A 13192-nucleotide genomic window follows, 5' to 3' on the forward strand; every position below is an offset into this window, starting at 1 on the left:
TCACCTTTTATTCTCGCTTTTTTTTTTTTTTGACACAAGAAAGCCGCCTCTTCAGCACATGCACGGCAGCCCACAAGCCAGAGACCGTCTGCCCTCTAGCGGCGCCAAACTGCTGATGCGGCCCCCGATGAATTTGAGTTTGACACCCCTGTTATAGGATCAAAGACTCATAGAACATCCTAACTGCACTAGCTATGAGGGGCTACAGGTTGATATTTATGGGGCTTCTGCAGGTAGGAATGCAAACCGCAAAGGGCCGCACTGAAAGGGGATTGCACAATTTATTTATTATTGATTTTGTAAAATCTACACACTGCTTATTTGAAAAAAGAAAAAGAAACACCTCAAAGCGGTTTGCTAAAGACAGAACAGTAAAAAATCAAGGGGGGGGGAGAATCGCAACCCTACTTTGAAACATGCGAAGTTGAGATGCTAAAAGAGATTAAAATGACCTCACCTTTCTAAGCATCTGGGTAAAGGTAAAGGGACCCCTGACCATTAGGTCCAGTCGTGGACGACTCTGGGGTTGTGGTGCTCATCTCGCTTTACTGGCCGAGGGAGCCGGCGTACAGCTTCTGGGCCATGTGGCCAGCAGGACTAAGCCGCTTCTGGGGAACCAGAGCAGCGCACGGAAACGCCGTTTACCTTCCCGCCGGAGCGGTACCTATTTATCTACTTGCACTCTGACGTGCTTTTGAACTGCTAGGTTGGCAGGAGCAGGGAGCTCACCCCATGGCGGGGATTTGAACTGCCGACCTTCTGATTTAACCCACAGCGCTACCCGCATCTAGATTTGCCTAAACAGGAATGTTTTTAGCAGGCACCAAAACGAGCAAACTGAAGGCCTGATATCAATAAGCAGGGGGTTACAAAGTGAAAGAGCTAACCGACTGAGTTCTTACAGATGTGGAACAGGCATTATGTGGCGCCCGCAGAAGGGCCGATTCCACCGAAGGATGCGATCAGGTGGGTACCTGTCAGGTGAGGTGATCTCACCAATCCACAGAGGGCTCTCGCTCTCTCCCTGTCTGATCACCTGGAGGCGACTCTGGCTTGCATAGGCTAGTGGCTGCATAAATCACCCCATCTGAAACCACCCAAAAGAAGCAAGCAAGCAAGCAAGCAAGCAAACCACCTTGGTTCTCACCATGGAGTTGATATTGAGGGGAGACCCCGACGGCTGAGCGAAGAGCCCAGCCACCGCAGGAAGCGGTTTGCGCTTGGGCGACACACCGGAGTTGGTGCCCGGTGCCCCCGTGGAGGAGCGCTTCCTCCGTCCGCGCTTCTTCCCATCCTGGCCGCACTCTGCCCGGATGCTTGCCGTGTGGGCGCTGTGCTTGCTGGGTGGGCAGTGCTTGACGGTCCCGGTGGCAGGTGAGATGGTGAAGATGAACCTCCTCTTCCCCTCGCTCTCGGGGTCGGAGAAGGCTGGCTCCATCCCTTGCGGGTCGCCCCTGGTGCCGCCGCCGCCCTCGGCCAGTGCCTTCTGGGAGTCCACGTACTGCAGGACGCCAGCCAAGCCCTGGGGGGCGCCGTTGAGCCTGGGGCTGGCCGAGTGCTGGTGGGCGGGCGAGCTCTGGGCCGAGGCCCGGGAGGGCATGGCCAGGAACGAGGGCTGCTGTGGGGTGGAGCTCCGGGACCCCGCCACCGAGTTGAACAGGCTCCCCGAGCTGGAGGCGTCCTCCAGGGCCGCATGGTCGATGGTGGGGTTCAGCGGGGCGGGGCTGCTTGGGAACGCCCCGTTCATCGCCATGGAGCCAGACATGTAAGAAAAACCTGCGAGGTTGAAACAGATATATACCAAAAAAGCTAGTTTAATCTCTTGGAAGCTGCAATTGAATTGGACAATGCCAAACTGGCAAGTTTAGCAGGTAAAATTAAATATCAGGGTGAGATACACTTTTAGGAGGACTGGGAAACATTCGTAGATCATTTAAAAAAACTGCTGTAAACATGCTGAAATGCAAGTAGGCCCTGAATAAGAACAGCAGTTAAGATAGTATTTCAGAAAATTCTGGTGAAGATAAGGTGCACAATAACTGTAATATGCAGCGATATTTGAAAATTTGGGGAAACCATGGAGGGATAAATGGGAAGTCCAATGTTAATTGACTGCTAACTGGAAAATGTTATATTCATTTGTTTTTGTGGGTTTTTAAAAAATAAAAATAAAAATTTGAAGCACAGACAAAAGTTGGTTAATTTCTTTATGTATGCAACGACAGCAGGAAGAATGTTTCATGTTCAAAAATGGAAAGAGGATGAGGTCTCAAAGAAGGAAGAATGGCTTATTAAAATGATGGCAAAGCTAACAACAAAAATTAAGAGATCAAAACGAGGAATTGTTCTTTGAGGACTGGAAAACTTTTTGTAGAATATCTGAAGCAGTATTGCGATTGCATGAAAACGCAATCAGGATTTGAAATATGAGCAACAGCAGAAAGATGTTAAGGCTAATAATTTAGGATGCAGATATATATGGAGGTAAAATATGCAGTGCCAAAGGATTAACCCAGAACATCAGGGAGGGTGATCGGGAGCCAATGGATAAACGAAACTTATTGTTGATGGTAAAGTATGAAAATATTTGAAAACTAAATAAACCAAAACTTTTTTTTGGAGAAAAATACTAAGAGAGATTAAAATCACCCCACCTTTCTCAGAATCTGGGTAGGCTTGTCTAAACAGAAGTATTTTCATCAGGCACCAAAACAGCTACTTTAACATCCCTAGGCACCTGGAAGGGCTAAAATCCACCCCATTGGGGAAGGTGGGGTTGAGAAGGGATATGGGGAGCAACTCACCTGAGGTAGCCAAAGGTGGTATCTTTCCACCGGCGGCACTGCTAATGCCGTTATGAGAACTAGCACCGTATTGTTTTTCAAGTGTCGAAAAGGAGTCTCGGATCTGGTGGACGGGGCTGGGGGTGCTTCTCTGGAGGGACGAGGGGGGGAACGGGAAAGAGAGAGAGAGAAAAGAGAGAGAAGGGTTGGTTGAGCTTCTGCGAAGGAAACAGGCTTTAGACTGATGCTCCTGTTAAAAGTGGCTGGACCGCTGGGCAGGCAAGCAAGCGACCGCAAAGAGCGTTAGTCACCGAATCATAGAGTTGGAAGGGACCCCCAAGGCTCATCTAGTCCAGCCCCCCTGCCACGCATGAATTCTCGTCCAAAGGGGTTAGGAGAGACGCCGCTAATCAAGACCAATTGAAGGAGCTGCTTTCACCTCAAAGTATGGGCCAGTTCAGCTCAGTGGCTCCTGCTCTGACTGACAGCAACACCCCACGTATCCCAAGCATAGGAAGGGTCTGCATTTCAATTTTTTAAAAAAAGAAACAAAACCCTGGAGATTGCAGTGATCCCACCGCTCACCTCCTGCCAACTGAAGCCTCAGAGACTGCGGCCACTGAACCCGTCACCTTCCGCCGACTGAGCTGTTATCAACCCAGTCACCCATAATTTAACAAGGTACTTTTCACTGTACAAACTATGGCGGTGAACCTGCAGCCCTGCGGAGTTTGTTGGACGCACAACTCCATTCGGCTCCAGGCAGCGTGGCCAAAGTTAGGAAGGACAGGAGTTGTGGTCCACTTTCTAGAGGGTACCATGTTTGTGTGTCACCAACACACCAGCCACTCTGGGGGGCCTCCAACTCTTCTTAGGTGGGGGGGCACATTGCGCCATGTATTATGCATCCCCCCTCCCCATTAGACATGCTTTCACTCAGCTCAGATTTCAAATGATGCCTACTGAATATCTGGCTGGGAGACAGACAGCCTCTGTACATGCGGATCAGGGCCTGCTGAGGATCCTGCACATTAAATTCTACACTGTCCATTGTATGATTCACCCAGAGCTAAATTTATCTTCCCTTTTCAGATTGCCTTAGAAGGTCAACCGGACTATTTGAAAATTAAATGGCTGTTGGCGCATGTTGATAAGCGCATCAGTAATAGGGTGGCACCATTCGCACCAGCGTCAAGAAAGTTAAGGGCAACCTTTCTGGATAGCACAAGTGCCAGGCCCCAGGGATGTTGACCAGAAGGAAAGCTGTTAAAATTCTGGGGATTGTAGATTTGTCCTGGTCTGGTGCATGCAATGTCTTTTGTTCTGTAGTTGTGTTATCTGTGCTTATATTGTACAGTGATTCTTCTGGATCAGTGTTCCGGAGCCCCGTTCACATCTAGAAGCAAACGTAACTAGCGATGGCACATCTGTGCACACGCGCGTCACTTTTCGCTGCTTCTGTGCATGCACGTGATGTCATTTTGAGCATCTGCGCATGCGGCGAAGCCTGGAAGTAACGCACTCCGTTACTTCCGGGTTGCCGCAGAGCGTAACTTGAATGCGCTCAACCCAAAGTGCATTCAACCCGAGGTATGACTGTATTGTGATAGACATTGGCTATAAACAATAAAATCCCCTCCTGAGAGCAGAAAACTCAGCTTCTTAGATCGGGGTGAAGGAGACTGGCTGCCAAGGGACCACAACTCCCATCAGCCAGCATGGCCAACGGAGAGGAGAGTTACAAGTCCAACAATGTCGGGGGTGGGTGACAGGACACAGATGTTCCCTGCCCGCGACCCTTTCTTAAAAAATAAAATAAATTCAAACAACCACTCTCCAAGAGAAGACAGGGGAACGAAAACAGCAGCAAAACCAGACACCTAGTCCAAAAGCTGCTTGGCCAGTTTTAACAGTAGAAGAAGGATCAGAATTCTTCCACTTCCAAGCCCTGTGTTTTACTTTCTAGACCAGGGTTTCCCATACTTGTTGGACTACAGTTCCCATCATCCCTAGCTAAGAAAGACCAGTGGTCAGGGATAATGGGAGCTGTAGTCTCCCAAACGTGGGTCTCCAGCTGTTTTTGAACTACTACAACTCCCATCAAACCTATCTAGCAGGATCCATGGTCAGGGATGTTGGGAATTGCAGTCCAACAAACAGCTGGAGAACCCCTGTTCTAGATGAAGCCAGGTAGCAGAACGCAGAAGCAGCTCTCTGGAACCCATGAGGACTAACAGAGTGGCATTTTTGTTTTGTTTTGTTTTTAAGGAGGGGGTTGGGGTAAGAAAAGGGAAGGAAATTTCTCAGGAACCTGTGCCACGCATCTGATGAATTGGTCTCCCTTCTGCAAGACTGGGAGGGAGTTCTCAAGGAGTCAAAACTTTGGGTCATGACTTCTTTGAGTGCAACCTGCACAGAGAGGACCATCCTAGGCTACTTTGCTCCTTTACAAAGAAGAAAGGTCAAAGGAAAAGAACCTGGAAAATAGATAGATAGATAAATAGATAGATAGATAGATAGATAGATAGATAGATAGATAGATAGATAGATATAGATATAAATATTGACAAACAAGTCAATAAGCGAGTTAGCAGCCAAGATCCTCTCCTGTGTTCAAAGACTTTGTAGCATCTGGATAGCTGAGTTGGTTAGACCATGGTGCTGATAACGCCAAGGTTGCAGGTTCAATCCCTGTATGGGGCACCTTCATATTCCTGCATTGCAGGGGGCTGGACTGGATGACCCTCAGGGCCCCTTCCAACTCTGTAATTCTATGATTCTAAGAGGATAATCCCAAATCCAAGTTCTTTCTCATGCTTTCATCTATTGTACCATAAGCACGCCTGCGTTTCATCATGCTGTTATTTCTAACAAGCACACGTTATGATCCTCAGCGTTCCTATTCCGTTTTCGACGGGTCTGCGACAGCATAACAATCAATCAACTGCATCGGATTCCTGATTTTCAGATGCCAGAGGAGTAGGGCGGGAAGAGAGAATGAAAGCAGCTAAGAGCTGGAGCTATCCGTAGGGTTTGCAACTTAAAATATGTTGTTGGGAGCTGCTCCCAAGGCTCATCAGATTGGCTTTTTTATAGCAAGGGGTGAGGAGGAGGAGGAGGAGGAAGAAGAGGAATAGGAGGAGGAGGGGAAAGCACCCTTACTCACCACCTTCTCAATACGGCTAGGTAGGACTACGCTGGCCAGGGGGATACTAACGGGGAGTTTATTGGGCTGCACTGTGCTCAAGGGGATGCTGATGGGAAGGCTGGTGATGGTCTCCCCGTTACTCGCGGACGTCCTCTCTCGCAAAGCCTGCAGACACACAAAAAAGCAGAGAAGGCCAAAATAATGCAGCGCCCCCCCTTTCGCCTTCCGAGCTGAGAAGCTCTCAAAAGGACGCTTAGCGGAAGGAGAGCACTGGAGCGCTTGCAAGCAATTCCCCACCCCAGCAAATATTCTTCAAAAGACACGGACAAGAGGTCAACTGCATCAGCCAGCCAACATACACACACACACGCACAGTTTGCCGTTTCGGTCAGAGTACAAACAGGGGTCCATTTAACCACGGTGGCCTTGGAGATGGGGAATATTACACCCGTGCCGGCTTTTGCTAAGATAAACAGACGAGCGCCAGCAATGTCATTTTGGTTCCCCCATTCACAAATGTTTGAGGCCGGACTTTGGAAACCAGGGCTGATTGCAGCTTGGTGCTTCTGACACGTTTAAGAAAGGGACAGTTCTGGGGGGGGGGGGGAGAAATGCATTCCACACCCCACTGAGACCAGACAACAGTACAGGCATGTACTTGTGACACTGCAAGAGAGAAAACGCTGCATCAAACAGACCCAAGTCTAACCTCCAGAGTCGTGTAAAATGTATTTTAACATACAGCACTCTCAATCTGGGCACTTTATTATGCAGTGTGGGTTTTTCGGGTCCTGAAGAATTCTCTTTGGCTCGGCACACAACCTGCATTTCCCCATCAGTATGCTCTGAGCATAACCGATCAATGTCTCCCGTTGGCACAGAGATTTCCTCTTGTGCAATGGGACACCCCCTCCCCCAATTCCATCCTGTGGAGTTACTTCAAATCTGCTCTAAAGGGTTGGGGGAAACCCCAGAACTGAATTAGAGGGCACACAGGGGGTGGGGGAAGAGTCCCTTCGCACAAGCAGAAATCCCTGCACTGAAGGGAGATTTACTTAGCATTGGATTCAGCCCACAACTTACTTGGCGTTGGTTATGTGGGATAACCAGCCGCAAGTAACCCAACGTGCTTAAGTCTAATGAATGCATGAAGGGGTTAATACTAAAAAGCAATCTATCCTGCCAGGCTTAGCTATGTCACTTCCCTTACCTTGGGAGGAAACAGGTAATTCAAGCCTATTGTTTCTCCCAACTCCCAACCACCTGAGAAGCTCAGCATGTGGTTGCTCCAGCTCAACCGCATGGCTCTCACCAGCCACTCTGGAGTTCCTATACCAATAATCTTGGAGCTTTTACTGCTTTATAACTAAGCTAAGTTTTACTACGCCTGTGCAATGTTTCTGACCAATGTATGGAAAAGCGCATGAACCGGAGCTTTGAAGCATTTGTAAGTAAACCAATCTTTAATTTACCAAACCTGTGGCTTTTTCATCTATGCTGGGGGAACAGGGAAATTTTGGAAGGGCATATTTTAAAGGTCTAGCAGCTTATATTTGCACCCTTCACTCTTCTGCATATTCCGTGACTTTAAATCTCTACTGGGGTTCTTGCCCTGAGACCTCCGGATATAGGACGGTATATAAATTCAATAAATACTGTATTTTTTGCTCTATAAGACTCACTTTTTCCCTCCTAACAAGTAAGGGAAAATGTGTGTGCATCTTATGGAGTGAATGCAGGCTGCGCAGCTATCCCAGAAGCCATAACAGCAAGAGGGATTGCTGCTTTCACTGCGCAGCGATCCCTCTTGCTGTTCTGGCTTCTGAGATTCAGAATCTATTTTTTCTTGTTTTCCTCCTCCAAAAACTAGGTGCGTCTTGTGGCCTGGTGTGTCTTATAGAGCGAAAAATACGGTATTCGTAATAATCTCTCACCAAAGAGTACTTGCTCCAAATTTGGATCTTCACATTAGTAATTATATATATTGCACTGGAGACAACTCATAGTTCACTTAGCATTGACTAAGGTTCATTTAACATTTGGTACAGCTCACTTCCCCCCCCAAAAAACCCACACACCACACAGTTGAATACTCCCGGGAAGTCAACCTTATGCGCCTGGAGACTCAGAGACAGCCCCCCTTGCGGCTTCCTTACCTTCTCATTGGCTACTGACAAGGCTGCTGGAGAAGGGGGCTGGGGTTCCTGAGGGCTTGTCTTCAGGCCATTCGGCATCGCAGGGCTTGAAAAGGTGAGGCCGTTCTCTTTCACGTGCTCAGTCCTGCCAAAAGGAAATAATAATATTTATTATTTATTATTTATACCCCGCCCATTTGGCTGGGTTTCCCCAGCCACTCTGGGCGGCTTCCAGCAGAATATTAAAATACAATAATCTATTAAACATTAAAAGCTTCCCTAAACAGGGCTGCCTTCAGATGTCTTCTAGAAGTCTGGTAGTTGTTGTTCTCTTTGACATCTGGTGGGAGGGAGTTCCACAGGGCGGGTGCCACCACCAAGAAGGCCCTCTGCCTGGTTCTCTGTAACCTCACTTCTCGCAATGAGGGAACTGGCAGAAGGCCCTCGGAGCTGGACCTCAGTGTCCGGGCAGAATGATGGGGGTGGAGAGGCTCCCTCAAGTATACTGGACTGAGGCCATTTAGGGTTTTAAAGGTCAGCACCAACACTTTGAATTGTGCTCGGAAAATAAAATAAACAGGGTGCAAGAGTTCTGGAGGTTTCCTCATTGCCAGTGGAAAGCGTTCATCATTTGTTAAGAGAGACATCCTGCCTTTCATCACAATATATCCCAAGCAGTGTTCAAAATTCAACAGGTGCCAGGCACATTTTGCACCTGGCTATCGGTCACTCGTGACCAAGTGAAGATGCCTGGGTGCCAGGATCCTTGCACCTGGACTGTTTTCACACACTAAGGTCCCATCCTGTAGAATTCCATCAGTTATATTTTATCTGCACAATTGGAATGAATTTCTGGAACCAAAATGCTTTTTCAATGCAGCCTGAGAAGGAGCAGTGAAGAGCGTAATAGTTGTCGTTTGTCTTTCCTTCCCCCACTGCCCTGCTCAGAGTTGTGAAGGATATTCTTATGTTATGAATGGTCCATGTCACCATTAAGAAAAAAGAGGTCAGAAAAGGCTAGTAGATGTGCAAACTATCCCTGGATCAAGGGACTTTTCTTCTTTAAGTTCTCAAAGTTCTTAACCTGGCTCAAGGCTGTCCTCTGAACTAGACAGATGTTTAACTGAGAATCCATCGCAGTCAGTCCACCCTTTGAAAAATAAGACTTTCGAGTCGTCTTGCCCCCAAATGGCAAATAGGCATTGTGTTTTGGCGACTGTGACCTTGGTTTAAGTAGCCATTTGGTGCCTGGCTTGTATGTATTATGTTTTTATATGTGTTGGGAGCCATCCAGAGTGGCTGGGGCAACCCGGTCAGATGGGCGGGGTAAAAATATTATTATTAATTGTTATCATCATCATCATCATCATTATTTACTACTACTACTAGATTAGATATGGGGAAAGCTGGAGGCCTCCAGATGTTCCTGGACTCCTAGCAGCCAGCATGGCCAATGGCCAGGGATGAAGGGATGTTGGCGCCTAGTGCCATCTGGGTTTTGAGCAGGCAGGCTCCACACCAACCGTGGCATATCAGTATTCAGCAGTATCTGATGGGGAAACACAAACCCTTCCTCCAAAGCCCTCGTTGCGTCGAAGAAGGCTGCCAGAACTTGGGACATGGAAGAGGGGGCCGGCTTGTTTCCTCCTGCTCTGGAGGGTAGGACTCGAACCCATGGCTTCAGGTTACAAGGAAGGAGATTGCGACTCAACATCGGGAGGAGACATTCTCAACAGGGGAACGGTCTCCCTCGGGATGTTGCTGACTCTGCTTCCTTGGGGGCTTTTAAGCAGAGGTCAGATGGCCACCTGCCAGGGATGCTTCAGCAGTGCAGGGGGTGGGCCTAGATGACCCCTGGGGTCCCTTCCAGCTCTACAGTTCTATGATTCTATGAACTGCCAAGTGAGAGAGAGAGAGCCCCTCCTTCTGTCCGTGGCACTTGGCAAAGTCCGGTCTGCGTGGAGCAGGTGGGAGGAGGGAGCTGCCCCCAAAGGACCCCTCGCTGGTCCCAAGCCCCCCTCTCACCTCTGGTGGTTCTCAGCGGGCGCCGCTTTCCCGCTGCCCACGTGGTCCTGGTTCAGATGCCTGCGGAGGGCGATCTTGGCCGGGGAGAAGCGGGTGTAGTCCGGCAAGGACAAGCTGGAGGCCTTGTCCGGCTTCGGCCTGCCGCTGTGGCTGGGCGTGCAGGGGACTATGTCTTGGTCCAGGTGGGAAGCCGGGTACTGGGGGGTGCCCTGCTTGGAGGAGGAGGACGAGGAGGACGAGGAGGAGGCCGGGCGGCCAAGAGCGGCGTGGATCTCGTAGGGCGTGGCGTGGCCGTTCATGGACAGCTCGGGGCTCATGCCGTTCAGGTGGGGGCCCGCGGGGAACTTGGAGCACTCCAGCTCGGGGTGGAAGGTGCTGTGACCGGGCTCCGCCTCTCGGCTCGGGTGGCGCTTGTGGCGTGGGCGGGCCAGGGAGTCGTCGGGAGGCATGTAGGACTTCAGCTGCAGCAGCTCCTGCTGCCGCTGACTCTTCTCAAGCTCCACGATGCTGATCTTTAAAAAGAAAAAACGGGGAGGGTGGAAATCAGGAAGTTTATGAGGAATGCACAAACTGGTTACGGCTGGGTTGGGGCGTCTTCCAACACTATGGTCTTATGGTTCCATGAAACCCTACCTGCAGCTCCAAGCAATGCTTCTGTTTCTCAGAGATCTGGTTTTTCAGTGCTTGCTTTTCCTTGAGCAGATTCTCCAGCGACAGCGTCGACCAGTCCAGCTTCAGCTCTTCGCACCTGGCCTTCAGCTAGGATATGGGGGAGACAGACAAGGAGGGTGAGTTTGGACGTGAGCCACCCCAGCCCCCAGCCCCGAGACGCTGGGACTCCCGTTGGGGAGGACGCACCAGCTGCAAACTCTGGTTCCTGAGCTCGCCATTGTCTTTCTCCAGCTGCTTGGTCTGCTCCTTCAGCTGCTGGTTGTGAGCAGAGATCTCCTTCTGAGCCTGGATAAGGTCGTTGTACGTCAGTGCCTTAACACCCAGCTAGGTTGGTGGGGGGACAGAACATGGTTAGACCCCCACCCAGCATCATCCCGGCGACATAAAACAGGGAGCATCAGTTTGGGAGCAGGGAGGAAGTTCAGGAAAACAAAAAAGAACGGCTTGCCTTCTCCTCGTGCCCCTTTCCATGCCAACTCAGGAAGCCATGACCCTGTTTGCTGCAGCTGCTACAAAGACCACCCAGCCCACTGTGTTACAGACTCCCCTCTTTTGAGCTGATGGTCTTGAGCATACCCTTGTTGTTGCAAGCCGCCCTGGGACTGTACAGTGAAAGATGCTAAATCTGACCCAGACAGATTTACTGTATTATTCGCTCCATAAGACACACTTTTTTCCTCCTAAAAAGTAAGGGGAAATGTGATTGCATCTTATGGAGTGAATGGCGCTGTGCAGAGAGAGAGAGAGAGAGAGAGAGAGAGAGAGAGAGAGCTGTGCAGCGCCCCTTCAGCGAAGCGCCTCGCCTGTGAAGCGGGAGGAGAAATGGAGCCCATTCTGTTCCTCCTCCCACTTCGCTGAAGGAGCGCTGCGCAGCTCTCCCTCTCTGTTCCTCCTATGTTCCTCCCTTCTGTTCCTCCTCCCGCTTCGCAGGAGAGGCGCTGCGCAGAGACAGTGGCCAGCACTGTGGCCAGCTTGATGCCTGTGGGAAGCCCACAAGAAGTACATGAGCATCATAGCACCTCTCAAAACTAGGTGCATCTTATGGTCGAGTGCGTCTTATAGAGTGAAAAATACGGTGATGTGTCTAAAATTGTCCTGTCCTGATTGATATCAGGACCAATGCATGGGGCAGGACGCTCTTCAGATCTGAACTTTTCGCACAGAGATAGGGGCTAACGATCTGGGGTGTGGGGGGCCCTGTAGAGCTTGCACAAAGACCACTACACTGTGACTCCAGGCTAGACATGGGATTGGTGTGTACAATCTAGATGTGGCCTGAAGGGAAAGAGAAATAAAATATACCAGCTGCAAGGAAGATCAGCTGTGCTATGGGCATGGGTAAGAGGGCAATTAACCCATTAAGCAGAGGACTTGGAAAAAGTGGGGAAAGTGGAGATGGAATGTAGAATGGTCCAGACCTGACTGCCCAGAGGCTTGGGAAAAGCGAGACAGAGGGTTTTATGCATGTGATATACCAGATTAATAAATAGTCAGGTGCAGAAAGCACATCCATGGTGACGAGAGATATATCAGTTAATGTCTGAATGTAAGACTATGAAGGATAGTAATAACTGGATAGTCATGTGTAGTTACAATCAAGCTATAACATGGAGGTCCTCCTCCGAGGGCCTTCTCGGTGGGGGCACCCTCCCTGTGGAATGCCCTTCCTTCAGATATCAAGGAAAAAAACACCTACACAACTTTCTGGATATATCTGAAGGCAGCTGTGTATAGGGAAGCTTTTTAATGTTTGATGTTTTGTTATCTTTTTATATAGGCTGGAAGCCGCCCTGAGTGCCTGGGGTAGAATAAATATTAATACAGTGGTGCCCCGCAAGACAAATGCCTCGCAAGACAGAAAACTCGCTAGACGAAAGAGTTTTCCGTTTTGGAGGTGCTTCGCAAAATGAATTTCCTATGGGCTTGCTTCGCAAGACGACAATGTCTTGCGAGTTCCTGCTGGTTTTTTCCCCCTTCCCCCCCTTTTCTAAGCAGCTAAGCCGCTTATCAGCTGATCTGATAAGCCGCTAAAAGCCGCTAATAGCGCTAATCTGCTAATCTGTCAATGGGCTTGCTTTGCAAGACGAAAAAACCGCTAGACGAAGAGAATCACAGAACGGATTCTTTTCGTCTTGCGAGGCACCACTGTATAGTGGTGCCTTGGGTTACAAACACTTCGGGTTACAGACTCCGCTAAGCTGAAAGTAGTACCTTGGGTTAAGAACTTTGCTTCAGAATGAGAACAGAAACTGTGCGGCGGTGCAGCGGCAGTGGGAGGCCCCATTAGCTAAAGTGGTGTCTCAGGTTAAGAACAGACCTCCAGAATGAATTAAGTTCATAACCAGAGGTACCACTGTAAATAAATAAAAGCAACACATGCTCTGCAGAGGGCATTCTCTGTCTCTGTCTCTCCCCCCCCCTCTGCCCCG

General features: G+C 49.5%; 1 protein-coding gene across 5 annotated transcripts in view; it reads right to left on the reverse strand.

The window, feature by feature from the left end:
- DOT1L (DOT1 like histone lysine methyltransferase) overlaps window positions 1–13192 on the reverse strand; it is an 83629-nt gene that overhangs the window by 16108 nt on the left and 54329 nt on the right. For 4 of the 5 annotated variants that reach the window (XM_082206228.1, XM_082206227.1, XM_082206231.1 and 1 more), the window contains exons 18-24: window positions 10950–11087; window positions 10725–10850; window positions 10092–10603; window positions 8088–8211; window positions 5950–6096; window positions 2805–2934; window positions 1148–1776 (exon numbers count right to left, since the gene is read on the reverse strand). In XM_082206228.1, the coding sequence (XP_082062354.1) occupies window positions 1148–1776; window positions 2805–2934; window positions 5950–6096; window positions 8088–8211; window positions 10092–10603; window positions 10725–10850; window positions 10950–11087 (1806 nt within the window). The remainder of the gene's footprint in view (window positions 1–1147; window positions 1777–2804; window positions 2935–5949; window positions 6097–8087; window positions 8212–10091; window positions 10604–10724; window positions 10851–10949; window positions 11088–13192) is intronic. The other variant, XM_082206229.1, reaches the window with a different exon arrangement.

The sequence above is a fragment of the Podarcis vaucheri genome (genome assembly GCF_965113315.1).
Source record: "Podarcis vaucheri genome assembly, chromosome: 18".
Classification (NCBI taxonomy): Eukaryota; Metazoa; Chordata; class Lepidosauria; order Squamata; family Lacertidae; genus Podarcis; species Podarcis vaucheri.